This window comes from Dunckerocampus dactyliophorus, chromosome 12, assembly GCF_027744805.1.
Source record: "Dunckerocampus dactyliophorus isolate RoL2022-P2 chromosome 12, RoL_Ddac_1.1, whole genome shotgun sequence".
In the NCBI taxonomy this organism is placed as follows: domain Eukaryota; kingdom Metazoa; phylum Chordata; class Actinopteri; order Syngnathiformes; family Syngnathidae; genus Dunckerocampus; species Dunckerocampus dactyliophorus.
Window position 1 is genome coordinate 14,024,803 of NC_072830.1, and position 19,785 is coordinate 14,044,587.

General features: G+C 39.4%; 1 protein-coding gene across 17 annotated transcripts in view; it reads left to right on the top strand.

Annotated features, from left to right (window-relative positions):
- LOC129191387 (muscleblind-like protein 1) overlaps positions 1-19,785 on the top strand; it is a 202,595-nt gene that overhangs the window by 152,020 nt on the left and 30,790 nt on the right. For all 17 annotated transcript variants that reach the window (XM_054794698.1, XM_054794700.1, XM_054794703.1 and 14 more), the window contains one exon: positions 6,084-6,254. In XM_054794698.1, coding sequence (XP_054650673.1) covers positions 6,084-6,254 — 171 coding nt within the window. The remainder of the gene's footprint in view (positions 1-6,083; positions 6,255-19,785) is intronic.

Here is a 19,785-nt window from a genome sequence, read left to right on the forward strand (position 1 = left end):
TGAGAATACAGTGTTAAAGCGATGAAGCTCTTACACCGTATTAACCCAAATATAAGAGGGTCCCTCTTTTGCAATAGCTGTTTTCTCTGTTCTCAAGATCAGAGAATCATATTTCATTTATCATATTTGATGAATTGTATTTCTCAACCGTTTAACAGTTTTTGACAATTGGTCACCATTCCGGCTTCAACTAATGATGATTTTCTTACTTGATTTATCAGAAGCTTGTTGTTTGGATTAATTGAGTAATTGGTTAGGCCCTAAATGGACCAAATCAATATGAAGCAAACACAAACACTTAGTGGTCTGGTCCGCAACATATCAGAAAAGAGGCAAAACTGTCAATCACTGTTTCCAAAGTCAAGCTGATGTGTGTGAATATCCTGTTTTGCATAAAACACAAAGACAATAGGTCTGCTTTCACGGATGACTAAAAAAATTAAAAAAATATTCATGTTTGAGAGGCTGAAATGAAAGGATATTTATGTTTTTAAATTAAAATAACGCTTAATTTAATACCTAAATAGTTGTTGATTAATTGGATAATCAATTAAGCACAATTATCTTTAAATTGCCATCATAACTCCCTATAAGACATTCAGAAGACGTTTTCAAAGCCTCTGTGAATGATATGTAGTATTCTCCTCTGGTCACTAGGTGTCAGTAATGTTACTGTGATGTTGGGTGAGACACAGTTTGAATTACAATAATCCCTAATAACAATACCTAATAAAAAACACGGCCTACTGTTGCGGCCGTAACCCACGGCAAGCTAAAACTCAACTCTGAACCCCCGAAGTCACTTCCTGTCCACCCGCTACTCCACTTCCCTGAGGAACACATTTACAGCAACACACTGGAGCACCAGTCTTATTCACATCTTAAATGTCTTATTTAATGTTATTATGTCTACTATATTGGGTAATAGGAGTGTAAAGGTGACTATAAGGGTGTTATTTCATGTCTAGAAGGCTCTAATAATGTTAAAAAGCGTATTAAGAAGGTTGTAAACAGCTTTCTATGCTTTAATATTCCATTTATAAATAAGGAATCATACTTCGTTGTAATTATAATAATAAACGAAGGACTACTGTATACATTTCTCGACCGCAAATAGTATTTATAAATACAATATGATAATATAATGTACCTGATACACTTACCAACACATTCAGTACCTGATTTGTTTTACCAGCTACGCCATTTTAGTCTGTTTTTAAGTGTTTTGGGTACAAGCAGTGTCAGTTTAAGGTGAAGGAAGATGACTGTTGTGTTTTCTGATCACGGCCCTCACCCAGACAGCACTTCCTCCCCAATTGATGCTTGATGCTGGCAGCCGGGGGAGGAAGAGGTACCCTCAGGAGAGAGAGAATTAATAACACACAAGAGTTCGGGACACCGTCTTTGCACCACTGAGCTTTTGTCACACCGGTCACGGCACTTGCCGGTTTTTCAAGGTTTTGTCACAAAAAAGAAAAAAGGAAAAAAGATTAGAGGCTATTGGATGACGTGAGGTTAGAGTTGGAATGAATTCACAGACGTGTTGATTAAAAGATTATTTGGGATCAATGCGTGATTACGGGCGCAAACGTGCACAAGGGCCTGGCGGAAAAGCGCTGCACGAGTCACCCCTTGGAGGATGTATTGAAGATAGACGGCAGGCAAGATGCTCAAATCGCTTGCACAGACTGCTTTGATTAATATTAATAAGAGGGGGTCTCTGCTTCGCTCGCTCTCTGTCTACCTTCTTTCTTCTTCTCTTCGCTTTCTCTCTCGCTAGTCTGAGTGGAATGCTTTCATTGCAGTAGCAGTCTGGGGATTCCACAGACATAAAACTGGAGTACTGACAAAGCATCCCATGCAATTAAAAAAAAGAGCACTTGTCTGTTATACAGTCCCACGATACTTTCTAGAAGGTCTTCCTGATGATAGTGAAGTCATATTCAAAGAGGATTATGGGATTCTGATTAAGCCCAAGGTCATTACCAGACCAATGTGATACAGTCACTGCTATTGAATAATGCAGCAGTGGGAAGTATGATACCATCCATCTATCTGCAGGATTGCACGAGAGTACACCCCTTACATTTCAACCATTTTTATCTTGTTTATTTTTTTCTCAAGGGGCAGTACTATAAAAATGAAACTTGGATATAACTTTGTGTACAGATTGTTTAGTTTATAGACGAAGGGACCATGTGCTGCTTCATGTTGGAATTCATTTCCTTTCATCAATCAACCAGGAGTTGGGCTACCCCCCTTCTTTCACCCTCAAACTCAATTCATTCCACTTATGGAGACATTTTGGACAGTTGTATTCTTCCTACTTTGTGGGAGCTTCAGTTGTTTCTCAGTTACTCAGGTGTCTTTTCAGAAAATGACTGTCTTCATGGTGTCCAGGGGCCACCTAATATCGTGAACGTTCCATTTTTTATGTTCAGACAAACTTTTTTAAGGTATTTTGAGTGGAAATTTTACCGTGACACGTTTCGACTATCATCTGCAGTCTTCTTCAGAAGGGTCAGCGGGCCACTGTGACGTGGTGCATATCAGCTGTACTTCCCAGGCGTGGCCAACCGGGCAAACCTGGCAGGTCCACCCCGTTGGCCACGCCCCCCGCTGCTTGCTGGTGTCTGGAGGAGAGTCCCAGGTGTGAGAGAGCATGTATGCTCCCTCATCTCCATTTATGGTGTGTGCAGCCCACTTCCTTACCATTACCCTTCACGTTTGCTGCTGTTTTTTTTGTTTTTTTTCATTTTCCAACTATTTCAACTTTGTTTTTGTAATTTTTCGTCTCGTAATTATCAATGTTATTCTCTTAACATTGTACCTTTTTCCCCAAACAAATTTTCCAAACATTACAACTTTATTTGTTGTTTTGTTTGTTTCTCAAAATATAGTATGTAATAATATATATTATAATGCAATATTATAATATTATGAGTTTATACTGGTCAAATTGCAGCTTTTTTCTCATAATATTTTGACGTTATCCTGGTAAAATTACAGCAGTTGCTTTTTAAGATTTAGGCTGTTGCTGGATTTTTTTTCAATTTTCCAACAATTTCATTCAACTTTCTTGTTGTAAATTTTCTTCTCGTAAATATGAATTTATTCCCATAATAGTTTGATTTTATTGTCAATAACTTTTTTCCTGTTGTTTTGTTGGTTTCTCGTAATATTACAACTGTTTTCCTTAATATTTCAACTTTATGCTCCTAAAATGACAAAAAAATTTCCTCATAATATGACGACGCTATTCTCGTAAAATTGCAACTTTTTCTCTTAATATTTTGACTTTATTCTTCCATTCAATTCAATTTTTCCATTTTTGCTGGTTTTTTTTCCAATATTATACTTTTAGAATGTGCCGCTGGCCAATAAAGAAACACACCATTGATTTAATGTATCTTGAACACAAATTTGTTGTCTTTCATTTTGTCTTAAAAACATTTTTCGAGTTGAAAAAGAGTGTTCATCTTATATTCCGGCCAATACAGTAAACACTAATATAATCATCCGTAGAGGTTCACATGGTTTTTGTTGCACAAAACAGAGAACATCCTGCTGCGTCCACCCCTCTACAGTAAACGTCACAGTGCCACCTAATCACAAGCAAACACAGAAGCTTGACATGCTATCGTTGAGCCCCCCGGAGGGTATTGTGCCCTGAAAATCAAAAGACATTACCCAATTAGCGCTGATCAATAACTGTAGCCTGTGCAAACACACATACTGAGCATTGTTGATGTGCGCCTCTGGCTGGGAGCACCGCCACTCTCAGCCAATGAGACGCTGAAAGAACTCTTGACATTCTTCTTGCTCACAGCAAAGTGTCTTCTCATGCTGTCGCTAGGCAGACTAGTGTTCGCTTGCAGGTGTCATACAGAGCCGTAATTTGAGGGTGATAAGCAGTAGCACGACAGGCAACCTTAATTCCCCATGGGGAGTGGTGATCTTGGTCTCCCTCGTATTGGAGTAATATGGCACTGGATGCATGCATGACCATGCTCACAGATAACACCATCCATGCTTCTACGTATTCATCACCATGTATGCCAGCATGGTGCTCACACACGTGAACCGAAAGGGAATGAAGCACTAAAGAAAGGCAGCCGATATCTAAGATATTACATCTCTTCAGGGGAGTTCAGCGGGCATCATAAGCGTGTAAATTGCATTCCCACCCCCTCACCACCCCACCATCCCTCTCCTGGTAGAACTGGGAGGATATAATGACCCCCGGCATGAAGAAAACGGTCACAAATTGTTCCGTCTATATAAGTCTCGGAGAGCATGATGGCATGATGAGGTTTCCAATCATGACTACATCCTGCTTTGTTTTATTTTGTGAAATGATGTCAAATATTGACACTTGTCTCAATTGGAGGGGGATCAATAATGATTCAGCAGACCTTGTTAAGCATCCATCATCCACTCACGCTGCCTCTCAGGTGTTTGAGCACTAATAGTGATAGTGGAGAGTGTTTTTTTTTATATGCTTTTGTTAAAAAAAGGATTTATAAAGGAGCAACTGGGGGTGGGCGTGTGGGGTGGGGTGTTTGCGATGTTGCGGGGGGATGGGGGGGCAGCTGCTTTTCCTTTTGCTTGAACTTGAATTGCTCACTTTGGCCTCAGAGAAAATAGTTGCAAATAAATGTTGCAAGAGACACAGCCCGAATAGTAATTAGTAGCAATCAGTACATGGATACTACTTCTTTGTGTATCTAATACACTACAATCTCTCAATCACGTCCAGGACACTGGTCGACCTTGGATTTGGTTGAAACAATACAATTGATTTGCCAAACTGTGGTACGGTTACCGCTGGAGGTACGCACAATTTTCCACAAAAAAAAGAACATGGAAACTATATTTGAAATTATCCATCCATCCATCCATTTTCTATACCGCCTCTCCTCTTTAGGGTAGCGTGGGTATGCTGGAGCCTATCCCAGCTGACTTCGGGCGACAGGCGGGGTACACCCTGGACTGGTCGCCAGCCAATCGCAGGGCATATATAGACAAACAACCATTCACACTCACATTCATACATTTGAAATTATATACATTAAATATGTATAAAATAACTGTGAAAGTACATACAAATAAATCCGTTCATCAACTCATCTCGTATGCCACTAGCCAATTAGTCATCCCTCGCCACATGGCGGGTTGAATTTTAAAACTTCACTCTAACACGGTTTTTCAAAAATAATAAATAAAAAATAAAAAACCATGATGCTTCGTGGTTGAATGCAGCCAATTATTAATTAAAAAATACATATATTTACGCAACTGGTACATATTGTTTGCCTAAATTAAGCATTTTCAAGCTAAATGAACTTAAAATACAAATATAAGGCATTAAGAAGACACGTTCAAATTGTGAATGTAGTATTCTATATTGATCACAAGGTGTCAGTAATTATTCAGTGAGAGAAGCACCACAGCAACAGTCTTTTATTGCAGGTTTGAATGATCTCACAACAGGCACAATAATAACAATAATAGTATAATCATAATAATAACACGGCCTACTGTTGCGGCCGTAACCCACGACAAGCTAAAACTCAACTCTGAACCCGCGACATCACTTCCTGTTCTCCTCACGGAACACATTTACTGTTTGTCTTAAATGTCTTATTTTCTCTTCTTATGTCTACTATATTGGGTAATATGAGAGTAAAGGTGACGATGGGGTGTTATTTCATTCATTGATGGCTCTAATAATGTGAAAAACCTTATTTAGAAGGTCGTAAAAAGGGTTTCTGTACCATAACTACAAAAATATTTGTTTTATAAAGAAGGAATCCTACTTTACGGAAATGCACTCATCAATATCGGAGGTGATACTTAGTGTAAACAGTGTATGAACCACTGTTGTAGACAAATGCAGAGCTGAGGGCACACAAAAGATTAACCCTAGTAGCACATACGTCTGTATGTCAGGTCAAGGCTGGTTACTTATCCCCGTTTAATGCAACAATTAAGGTTGAACACTTTTTATGCATGTCTTTACTTGCCTGATACTGCTGCCTCCACTCATCCCTATCATCCGCTTCCCCCCATTATGCCAACAGGGCCGCTGTTCTAGGGAGAACTGCAAGTACTTGCACCCTCCTCCCCACCTGAAGACCCAGCTGGAGATCAACGGAAGGAACAACCTCATCCAGCAGAAGAACATGGCCATGCTGGCCCAACAGATGCAGATCGCAAACGCCATGATGCCTGGCACCCAGCTGCAGCCTGTGGTAAGAGGATGCACGTGCACACATGCACAGTACAGCCTTTACCAGGGGTGTCCAAACTCTTTCCACCAAGGGCCACATATTGAAAAATGAAAAGATGCAAGGGCCACTTTTGTAAACCAACATATGATTTTATTTCCATAATTTCACTTGATTCCCATAATATTATAACTTTTTCCCAATCCTAATTTTCCAAAAATTACAACTGTTCCATTTTTTTTAAAAATAATATTACGACTTTAAAAAAATCTTGAATATTTCAACTCCATGCTACTAAAATGACATTATTTTTCTGGGGGTTTTTTTCTGCTGTATTTTTTTTTTTACTTTTTCCCCAACTTAATTTTCCAAAAATTACAACTATTTTGTTTGGTTTATGTTTTTGCTTTAATATTTGCTTTAATATTTCAGCTTTATTCTCCAAATGTGACGTTATTTTTCCTCATGATATAACTACTTACGATCATAAAATTACAGCTTTTTCTCCTTACATTACAACTTTTTTGTCTTAATATTTTGACTTGGTGTTTATTTTTTGCTGCTGATTTCGTTTTCTTTTGAAATTATATTTGTAGAATGTGCCGCGAGCCAATAAAATAACAGGCACGGGTCGCAAATTTCGTCGCACTTTGGACAACCCTGGCCGATGCAGTCGTCCCTTGCCACATTCCGGTTCGAATTTCGCAGCTTCACTCCATCACAGTTTTTCAAAAATATGAATTTAATTAATAAATTATGCTGTTTTGTGCTTGACTATGGCCTATTTTTTAGTAAATATATGCATATTTAAGCATATTGTATTTATTTTTGCCTAAATTTAGCATTTTCAATCATAAAAATGGCTAAATGAAGTAAAATATAAAGAGAAGACATTCAGAAGAGGCATTCAAAGACGTTGTGATGACATGTAGCATTCTGCACTGGTCACTAGGTGTCAGGAATGTCACTGTTAATGTTAGGTGGGACACACAAGCACCAGACTTGCTTGCTGGAACAACAGGCATTTATGGCAGGTGTGAATGATGTAACAACAGGCACAATAATAATAACTTAATAATCATAATGATAACACAGGCTACTGTTGTCTTGTTATGTCTACTGTACTGTTTTCTTGGCTCTAACTGTGAAAATGTTTGATTTACAAGTAAGGAATCTTACTTGGTGGAAATTCACTTATCAGCGTTGGGTCTGGAATCAATTATAAACGCGGGATTACTATATACATGGGATGCTGTTCTCTGGTCAATGCTTGGCTGAGTTTGGTGTGGAAGAACATGATCAGGCTCCCTCTTAAGTCCATCTTGAGGCAGTACAGTATCGTTTCTTCCACTTTCATTTGCTGTTAATGGCCCAGTGTCCCAACACTTTTGGGACTGAATGTTCCCATTAAAAGTCCAAAGCCTTTTCCCTTCGCAATATAATATTTGGCTTCCCGACAGCCTTTTTAATCATACCCCACCGTGGACACACCCACAGATCGGAAATCACACCTGACCTGACCACCTTTTGTGACGACATTGTAGGTGATAGAGGGTCCATGAGACCATGAGAAGTGTCAAGACTGTCTGAGCATAGAGTGAATTTGTCTGGTACTATTTAAAACAGGTTGTTTGGACACACACACACACACACACACACACACACACACACACACACTTGCGCAGAGGCACACTTAGCCCATGGCTTATCGCCCTCATCATGTGGAGAGCCCCTTGGAGAGGAACAGAGCAAACCATGAAAGGGTTTAAACAGGCAATAGATCTCAGTGGGACTGCAAAGCCTTTCCTTTCTGTTTGTGTCATGGGGAGCGAAAAAGAGAAAAAAGGTGGCTAGACAGGGAAGGACACAGCAGCGGATGAAGAGAAAGAAGAGAGAGGCAAAGAGAGATAAATGGAAAGCCAGGTAAAGTGAAGGCGATAGAATGACAAGGGTGAGGGCAGACAGCAGCACTACAAAGTCAAGCAAACACCACACTTGTTGTGTACACAAGGGTGCAAAAGGATAAAAAAAGCAGCACTGTTCTTTTGAGAAATTGTGTCCTCCTTTGTGGTTTTATCTTTTTCACCTACCATTCTCTCATTCTGTCATCTACCACGTTTGTGTATCATTCTCCCTCACGCACACTAGCCACCCACTTACTAACTCGTTCACTCACTAACTAATAAGTATGTCACTCACGAGATGAGATGTTGCATGAGATTGGGTCCATGAGGACAGGACAAGACAAGATTTTAATATTAATTTTAAGAAAAGTACAATGAAAAAATATGCCTGGACAAACCAACTTTTTTATTTAACTTCTACACTGAGTCACTAAACAATGCAGATTTTGAAATGTTTATCGTCTCACAAAGTGATGCTAAAGGGGTAGTATTGTCAGCATGTTTTAGACCAAATCAGCAACTAATGTTATGGTAATATACTGTATAATAATAATTAAGTCTGCGTGATAATTATTAGTTCTTTGCTCCTTTTTTCTCCTGCCTGTGACGTTAACAGCCTGTTGTGACTTCCCCTAAGCTCATTAGTAAACAAACATTCACTGTTTCAGAGACATTTCACGTGCTACAAAAAACAAAAAACCTTATCAGTCACCTGAAACACCACATCGCTACCACGCCTGGGGCATGTTGTGCCTCAGCGTTTCAAAAGTGCAAAAGGTTTGCCAGAGACCTCCATGGTGTCACACTGGCTGCTCGGAGCACGTGTCTGAATATTGTGCACTTTGCTGGGCCACGGCCGGTGACTCCTTCCACTCTATACTCTGGTTCTCCTGATAGTAGTGGTAGTAGTAAGGTCATAATATTTCACTAGGGCAAATCAACAGGTACAGTTGGACAAATCCAAATGTGTTCCAGTCCTTCTTACCTCCAGGTGTGCACAAGTTATAGTTAAATCTACGTTTTAAAAAATCGGTATTGGTATCAGCTTGAAAAAAATCTATCGTGCATCTGTAATAATAATACGTCATAATAATGTAATATTTCCTTTAATATGTTATCTTTCACTCTGTGAAGTTGTGGAATTGCCGTTTATGACGTGTATTTTGACACAGGCAATTCCTGTCTATAAAGGTTTGCAGCATTTCTCGATATGCTGGCTTTTCAACTGTATTAATAAGCAGTATTTCTTTTGCGGTGTATTCAACTACACTCTCTGTGAACGCACACTATTTTTGTCTAGATACTGAAACCAATGCACAGAGTGAATCCTGCGCCTGCCTGCCTGAAACACAAGGGAAACAGACGCAAATGTGTTACAGGCGGCACCAGATCTATTGGAAACTGGACCAGTAGTAAAGGTTACACAGGCTAGGGAGTACTGTGTAGCCAATAAAAGTGACTGCGAAACAATAGAGAGAGAGAGAGACAAAGTTAGCATCTTCACATGATTGAGATCGTTTATTGATCAGCAGTGCATGGCGAAAGCTAACTCCTGCTGAATCACTCGCACCATCACCCACCCTCTGCTGGTGTAAACACGTTATTACACTGCCAAAATGAAATACACTACGGTACATAGGAAATTGTAGTTAGTAAGGTTCAATTATTGACAAAAATGTGTGGGCGTGGCTGTTTCATTTACAATCCTGCATGTAGCACCTCTAACCTCCTACACATGCACATGGCAATATATGGAGGCCGGCAAAATTATCTAGTTCATTTTCATTTGTGATGAATTTATTTATTTATTTCCGCGAGACAGTTTTTTTCCCGTGACACCCAGACTTACTAACCCTCTCAACCTCAGTGCTCATTTACTGACACCCTCTCCTACTATGTCACGCCCATCCACCTTTTTACTCCAGTCACCCCTCATTTATCTCACTCACTGCTTCATTTGCTAACGGACTCACTCACTCATTCACTCATGTTCACACTCACTCACTGCTTCATTCACAACTTCATAGACTAACTCCCTGACTCACTGATTCATTCACTCAGCCACACACCCACTCACTCACATAATCACCCGCTCTTTCACTCATTTACTCACGTGCTCATTCATCTGTTTACTCTCTCACTCAGGCACTCAGTCACTCATTGGCTGACTCACTCTATCTGACTCAGTCACTCTCACTGAGTCATTTACTTGCTACATGACTCAGTCAATCATACATCCACTCTACTCGAGGTACCCACTTGCACTCTTACTCACTTATTAAGGCATTCTCTAACTCATTGGTTCCTTCAGTAACTTCTTCACTCCATCACTCATCTATTCACTTGCACATACAGTACTTCATTGCCTCATTCACTCAGGCATTCACTAGCTCATTGAGCTACCCCCTCACTTACTCAATTGCATATTAAGTCACTCACTTACTCAATCATTAAGTCAGTAATTTACCCAGGCACCTACTTACGCTGCTACTGACTTTGTCATTCTGACTGACTTGTTCACTCACGTATTCAATGGCTCACTCATTTGCTTAATCATTCCATCATTCATCATTTCACTTACACTCTGCTTCATTAACGAACGAACGAACTTACTCGTTGACTCATTCATAGGGGTGTCACGAGACACCCAACTCAGATGAGACGATGTATGAGATTGGGTCCACAAAACGAGACGAGACAAGATGTTAACATTGATTTTAAGAAAAGTACAATGAAAAAGTATGACTGGAAAAACAGGCTTTTTTATTTAACCGAGTCACAAAACAATGCAGGTGCGTTTATTGTCCCACAAATTGACTCTCAAAGATATTACTGTCAACATTTTTTGAGGCAAAATAAATCACTGTTATGATAATATAATAATAATAATAATAATAATAATAATAATAATAATAATAATAATAATAATAATAATAATAATAATAATAATAATAATACAGCTCACTGTTTATGTCAGGGCTGTCCAGCTGTCCTATATATTTATCTATATGTAGATATTTTTAATTAACAATTTATAATAAACAAAAACGTACATTATAAATACATATAATTAAGACAAATATTTGTGTTTTTATTACTTATTATTATGAACATTTTAGCTTTTTCTAGTTACATTATGTCTTTTTGCTCTATTTTCCACTTTTGCTGTTTTTTTGTTTCTTTTTCTTTTTTTCCTCAATGAGCCACGTTCCACAGATGGCCCCTGCGCCACAATGCGTGTTTCATCAGGAAGGTATGCTGCAGCAAGCTATTGTGTCCAGGCTCTACCTTCTTGGCTGTGTTGGTCAGAGGCTAGGTTGCATTGTGGAGAGGTTTTTTTTTTTTTTTTTTTTCAGCGTTACGAAGATGGAGCTCACTCCTGCTTGCATGCTCAGCAGATTATTCACTTTTGTTGATGGCTTGTGTTTAATTACTGAATAAATGCATGACACAGGAAACACATATGCGCACCCTTCCTCGGATCAACACGGATCTATTCTGTGTATTCTATGTATGCGATGTGTTATGAAACGGAACCGGTGATCGCTGGTACTGAGCCAAATGCAATGAGCGTCAATAGAACTGCTTGGTGATTAAGGGTGCAGGCAAGTCCAAACATCTATGTGAGTTGATTTGACAAATATTAAATAAAATTTGATCAAATGTAGAATTACTACAGCTTCTGCTTGGACATCAACAATTAGCAAGAAGCTGTTTTACTTCAATGGAAAAAACAGCCACATGTCACTCGCTAATGCTGACGCTGTGAAGACCGAGGTAGGTTGGATTGCAAGGTGTGCATAAAGCACTTAACTCATTCATTACCAAAGACATATTGGACATATGCTTTTTTAAACCTGAACGCTCGCTCAATAAAGTGCACAATAAAGCAAGTTTTAAGCCATAAAACGGCCACAAGGTGGGAGAAGTGCATTTGATAAGAGCTCAGCATGGATCATTTGCATGTGTTAACACGCTCGACAGCAAGGAGGAAGTGAGAGAGCGTGGAGGAGTGTAGCATGCAGAAGGTTATGCATTATACAGTAGGTACATTTTTCGCATACACACACACACATGTGCACGCACACCCATACACACACACAGATTAGTTCATGGTGTTTCTTTGTAAATAAACAACACTTTTTTGTGTTGTTTATGTTGTGGTGCAGTTCTTTAGATATTTGAGCTAGTGAAAGTTATGCTTTAAATGTACGTATATTTTCCCAAAAAGCTGTTTTTGTCCATTTTTGCTGGGAAATGATATTTATGTTCTACTGCTGATTACTAAAGAACGGAAAAAGGTAGAAAAAAACTTTTATTTTCTGATGAAAGACAAGAGTCCAATTTTTCTTTTGGTAGGTTCCATGTGTATATAGCCATAGAACACAATATTCAAAACCGTCTAAAATTGCCAGTACTGAAGAGGTTGAATTTTGAAAAATGGCTGGGATTTGAAGGGTGGAGTGCTTCGGGTCGGGGATGAGATCCTGCCCCAAGTGGAGAGGTTTAGGTACCTTGGGGTCTTGTTAATGAGTGAGGAAGGGATAGAACGCGAGATCGACAAGCGAATTGATGCGGCGTCTGCAGGGATGCGGACTCTACATCGGTCTGTTGTGGTGAAGAGAGAGCTAAGCCGAAAGGCAAAACTCTCAATTTACCGGTCGATCTACGTTCCTACCCTCACCTATGGTCACAAGCTTTGGGTAGTGACCGAAAGGACAAGATTGCGGGTACAAGCGGCTGAAATGAGTTTTCTCCGTAGGGTGGCTGGGCTCTCCCTTAAGATAAGGTAAGAAGCACTGTCAACCGGGAGAGACTCGGAGTAGAACCGCTACTCCTCCGCATTGAGAGGAGCCAGATAAGGTGGCTTGGGTATCTGGTCAGGATGCCTCCCGGACGCCTCCCTGTGGAGGTGTTCAGGGCAAGTCTGACCTGTAGAAGGCCTCGAGGAAGACCCAGAACATGTTGGAGAGACTACGTCTCCCAACTGGCCTGGGAACGCCTCAGGATACGCCGGGAGGAGCTGGACGAAGTGGCCGGGGAAAGGTCTGGGCCTCCCTGCTTAGGCTGCTGCCCCCGCGACCCAATTTTGGATAAGCGGTAGAAGATGGACGGATGGATGGCTGGGATTGAATGCGTTAATGTGCGCTTCCAATAATACCTTGCACACTGCCACTTCCATATTACTGTATTATCCTTCATAGTAGCCATGCCATAGTTCACAGCCTGATTGGCTTCTGGCTGACCCTTTTCTCGCAATACAGCTTTTCTCCAAACGAGACATCTTGTCACGTTTTAATCTCCCCTACACCCCTACTCATTCGTCATAAAGAATCATTCAGTAACTGATTCACCCTCATACATTCACCCATTCAGTCTGACTCACTGGTTTACTTCTTACCTGACTCACACATTTACCCATTCATTTACACTGATTTACACAGTTTCTCACTTATACATTCTCAAACTCATTGGTTCATTCACATAGTCTCTCATTTGCTTACTCAGTCGCGCATCGGTTCACTTGCGCATACTTCATTGCATCATTCACCGGTTCATTTAGCGACCCCCCTCACTTGCTCGATTGTATCTAGTCACTCACTTTCTTACTGGTCCATTTACTCATTAACTGAGTAATATACTCAGGCACACGCTTACACTGCTACAGATTTTGTCATTCTGACTGACTCGCTCACTCACTCACTCAATGGCTCACCCTCTGCCTCATTAAAGCAACTAAACTTAACGTACTCGACTCATTTGTCACAAAGGTTCCTTCGGTATTTGATTCACCCTCACACATTCACCCACTCAGTCTGACTCTTCTTACTCAGTCACTCACTAAGAGGGACACATTCACTCGTTTCTTCACATTCATGTACAGGAGGGATGCAAATACGTAATTATTAAAAAATAAACGTAGTTTTTTTGCATTTATTTGTGTGAAATAATTTTTCTACTATTTGAAACAAAACTGAATTGAATTTGATGAATGTTTTGGAGTAATACGTATACATGGGAAATAAATAGTTCAATCATTTATATTTTAGTTCAAAATAACAAAGTTAACAGAATAAAATTATACAAATAAATACCTCTATTAAATATAAATCTGTCCTGCTCAACTTAAAGGGATAGTTGGGATCTTTTGACATGAAGTTGTATGACATCAGCAGTGTAGTGCACCAACAGTGACTTACCCCCACTTGGTCCCATGAGCCTAGTTCTGGTCCATTTTTTGCATTTAACAAAGTAGTTCCGGCTAGTTGGTGGGGTCACTTAAGTAAAGCGTAATATGCGTTCAAAAGAGTAATACATTTGCATAATAAAACAGTTCCCTCCAAAAAAGTCTGACCTCTGAATCGCTCTGCGCTATTTCCTCTGCGTTGGTATGGTTTTCCACGCAAAGTATGGTACCTATAAAAACACAACTTGACGTGACAACGTGCGCACCGCTACGGCACCTTTGTAGTTGGCGTACGCACTTTTTGGAGACATTGCAAAAAGGCGACGCACGTTTCACGTGGTTAGGTGAAATCATATGTTAGAAATAAACATGCAGTGGAAGCCAGTTAAGATTAATCCATCATTGCATGAAAACGTCACGCTGTAATCGGCTTAAAACATTTGTGGAAAGTGTTGTTATTTGACATGACACAGATGGATATCATTTGTCATTGATCATAAACACCATTACGCATGAGCGTATAGCATCCGCACTAAAACATACATGAAAAACACAACGCAGCGCTTGAACACTTCATCATTTTATTTTATAATGGGAATGGCAATGCTTTAATCTTATTTGAACATGTATACAAGTTACAATGGAATACATCACATAGCACAATTCGAAGTGCCACATGTCCAGAAGGAGTAGGAAGAAGCAAAGCTTATTGAATCCTACCCCCCCATCCGTTTCACATCAATTGCAATACATTTATTCATTTCCTATGTTTCATATGTGGTCTCTTTAATGCATAGAAAAGTGATAAGGTAATAAATCAATGTGGTAATATAATTGTCAAGGTTTTTCCACAATCATAGTAAATAATAATCATATATAATAAGCAATATAATAACTAATAAATCATAATCCATTCAAATAGACATAACAGAACAAGTTAATGACTCTTCTTCCTTGTATTTTGCAAACATCAACTGCTTGTATTGTTTCTTGAGATCGCTCATCTCGGTGCTTTGTTTGAGTCCCGTACTCAATCCGTTCCATAATTTGATTCCACATACTGAAATGGTGCGGGTTTCTAGCGTTGTTCTCGTAGTCATGATAATATTATGTGTTCAATTAATATTAATTATAACAAACATCAGGTTGTCAATTAGGTTTAGTTCAGAAGACACAGAGCTAATACTGTATGTCCTTAGTGCTCCGTTTCTCGCTTTTCTATGGACAGTTTATCAAAAATAAGAGAGTTTTTTCTTGCATATGTCAAGTATATCATCATTTGCAACATTTATTTACCATGCACGGCCAGTGTTAGGGCCGTGTGCTTAAAATTTCTCTTTCATTTTCCACAAATAATGAGCTTTTCTTTTGTTGTGCTTTGAAATAACACACAACATTAGTTCCTCATAAAATAATGATAATATACATAATAATTTCATGGTGTTAATGTCATCATTACATTAAATATTATTAAACTATCCATGTGGAATTATAGCAATTCATTTTCAACATAACTTCCTCCCCGTTTTGATCTTATATTCATCTAAATGAATGGTATCAGTTAGGAAAAATGTAGAACATGCTCACTAAAATGGAAATGTGTGCCTTGATATTCAACCACTTTTTTTAAGTTGAGCCACGTGCGCCCCATTCCACTGAGGCTGTTGACAGCGGACGCTCTTGCTGCCACTCGCTCATCTTCCTCTTGTTCATAATGCCACTCCAAATATTATATTTTTACGGGCCTCCAGCTCTCCAACTAAGATTTCCACCTCAGTTTTGGTGAAGTTCCGCTTCTTCGTCTTCGGCATCTCAGCAGCCATGATTCAGAAAAACCAAGCAAAATGCAATCAAGTGTCATTAAATATGGACGCCGCATTCATGAGCCACTTTGCGGTGAGCATTTATTGAAGGCGTGGAGAGGGCGTGACGTGGGGTGGAGTTGTGTGCGCACATTTGGACAGCAGGTGAAGCACAAATTGCGTGAATGTGTGCGTACGGCACTTTTTTTTTACGTCTGAATGTTTTTGTCGCACATTTTGGGTTTCTGGCGTATGCAGACTTTTAGTCAGATTCCCACGCACAGTTTTATAAGTGATGCCCCTGGACTGTAACAACAAGAATGTGTCTGAATCGCCCTATAGATTCCGTCATTTTCCTGTCGCGGACGTTAGACAACTTCGGCTTCTTGCTGTATACTGGATTTCATAGTGCACACTTCAGCGAGAAGGATTACATTCCTACAGGCCCAGAGGAAAGAAACATGTTTTGAAGAGATCTGCTCTTCCAGGTAAGAACTAACTATACTCATTTGGAAAGCAATCAAAATAAGATGGAAAAAAGTGAAGATCTACTCCCAGCTTCAGGTCTTCTCTGCCCGTTCTAACTCCATCCGACGAAGTACAGCATCCGTGTATTCTTGTTCATGTAGGTATCAATTTGGCTTTGTGCTAAAAGGAATGTGGCCACCACTTGTTTCGTGGTCAGACATGTTTACTTTCACTAACCCAGCAGTAAACAATGTGAAGCAGGTGAGGGAAATGTGCCTAACATTTGACAGCTGGTGGTAGCGCGTAGTTAGCAACGGAGAGGAAATAGTGCAGAGCGATTGAGAGGTCTGACATTTTGGGGGGAACGGTTTTGCGACGCATAGTTTTTTGAGAAGCTGAATGCTTTACTTATGTGACCCCACAAACTAAACTGAATTATTTTCTCAAGCACAAAAACACAACCATAACTTGGGTCACGGGACGAAGTGGTGGAAAAGCCACTGTTGATGCCCTACACTGCTGATGGGGATGTCATACAACTCCATGTCAAGAAATCCAAACTATCCCTTTAAAATCCCTTTATTTTCACAGTCCACATTGCAGGGGTGTCTAACTTTCATCACTAATAGTGCTGTCAACTATTCGTGTCTTATTTTTGACTAGCAACATTTCAATTGTACACTACTTTTTTTACCAAACACATCTCCACTCAAACAGTGTGGCCATCATCTTTAAGCTATTTTGTGCTCATTTGTAATTATATAAAGGCATGAAGTGTCAATTGAACAGTTATAATAAAAAATACAAGGAGCATGAAACATATATTCTTTGAACTTGATGAGCTACTCAAAATCAGTTGGTGAGATAGTATGACCATCATAAGGCTGGACACACTATGTGTTTATGTTAATTGAATGACCAGACAGTGGTAGTGTTTTGAGGACAAGACATAATTAGTATAATGACAACAACAGAGCAATATTGTTCTGTGACACTTGAAAAAGTTAGTACGTACCCTTTTGGAGTCCGAAGACGGATAATTCTAGCCTGCTAGCTAGCTAGCTGCCGCCAGTGACAACTATGCAAGAAAAGTCAAACAACAATAGGTTTGTTTAGGGAGTGATCAAATACACTGGCATGGATTAGCGTAGCCTGTGTCAAGCTGTCACACTGAAACCATTGAGGTTTTACAGGCTAGTGTTGATTCTCGCGGCAGTACGGAACAAAGTGCGCCCCTCGTCGGCTCAATATGAGTGTTGGCAACACAACACATATGCAGGGTTTGCCGCCGCAGGCCAATTGGTTTTTGTGTTCGTCTCTGAAAGGCATTTATCGGCATATGCCGATCACATGCTTTTTACGAAAATCGAACGATACTAATCAGTGGCCAATCGATCGGAGCATCCCTACTTTACAGTGTTACTTACTGCTTCATTCACTAACACTCACCGACTCATTCATTCACTTACTCACTCATTTCTTTACTCACTCATCTAGTCACTTGCTCACCCACCCACTCGGTTGGCGATTCATTCACTGACTGACTCCATCATTGGCTCATTGACTAACTCAGTTACTAATTCGCTACTGACTCCTATGTTCACTTAGGAATTGAGTCACTTAGTGTTTCATTTATTCACTTACTCACTTACCCGTGATACTAATCCTAATTGTGTGCAAACTAACTGTCCATATAACAGGCACGTTATAGAAAGATCAGTCATTAACGCACGTTCAATAATGTGTTAGAAAGTGAAGTCAGATGATTTAAAAAGCATCGTTAACGATCCTCTCATCTTGTTTGCATGTCAAATGTCAAATGAAAAATATCTTTGATGTTAAAGCGGGTGATGGTTTTATTAAGGCTGGTTATATTAAGGGGGTTAGATGTGTCACACATCAATGCTCCAGTGTCAATTGCTGTGAAAAGGCACGCAGCGTGAGCGTAATGAATCTCACATAACTGAATGAAAGCCAATTTTAAGCAAAACATCATTGTGAAATGATATTCCAGTCACGGCCGTGAGCAGGGTTCTTAAACATTTTGCACATGACATCATTGCACTGATCAAGCCACATGACTGAGATTCATTTCAATGACATCATGTCTGCTCCGGCCAAACCTTGAGTCGTGACTCAACGGCTCAACTGATATCACAGCACCTCGAGGGATGCAAATGCACTTTTTTCAAGTGCACCTTGTGATAAGATTTAAGTCTCCAGTTGCTGCAGAAGACATCACTAGAAATAATACAACATTTCATGCATTTTTTCTTGATTTAATGAGTACAAGGAGGGTTGTTTTTTTTTTTTTACTGCTGCTGCTGCTGCTGCTCTATTACTCATTGTGTCTTGTTGGCAGGATCTCAAGGGACAGCTCTTAGACTGGGGCTCGGGTCAACAACATGCAGGGGAAACTTGCAGTGTGTTATGCCTGCCCTCTTAGAGAAGAGAAAGGCTTGAAAACACTTCTACTCTTTCATATTCCAGCACAATTGCTACTTGTTACATTGTATTTTATCATACCACTACAATATAGAACGCTATGCTCTAATATAGCGGTGTTATTTATTAGCCCTCGGCACATTCTAAACATGCAATTAAAGAAGAAAAAAGAAGAGCAGTCATTTCAGAGTAAAGTCAAAATATTACAAGAAAAAGTTGCATGATGTTAAAGTCGTAAAAAAAAAGTCGTAATATGAGAAACGAACAAAACAAAGAATAGAGTTTTTAGGTAAATGAGTTGGGAAAAAGTTCTAATATTTTAGTAATAAAGTCAAAATATTATGACAGAGGTGTCCAAAGTGTGGCCCGGGGGCTTTTTTTTTTTATTGGCCCGCGGCACATTTTAAAAATTGATTTAACAAAAAAGAAAAAATCAAGAAAGAAAAAAATAACAGCACAAAAAGGAAGTAATTTTACAAAAATAAAGTCAAAATATTAAGACCAAAAAGTTGTAATATAATGAGAACAATATTTAAAGTCCAAATATTTTTAAAAAGTCGCAATTTTACAAGAATAAACTAATAATATTATGAGGAAAAATAATGTGATTTTAGTAACGTACGTAGAAAGGAAATATGAAATTAAAAATATGTTGTTTTTTTCCTGTGCAGCCATTAGGGCAGATAGTATTAATCTAAATGCCCTTAAGTGTTCAACAGATTTGCTCTGCCAGGGAAAAGTGTGAGATA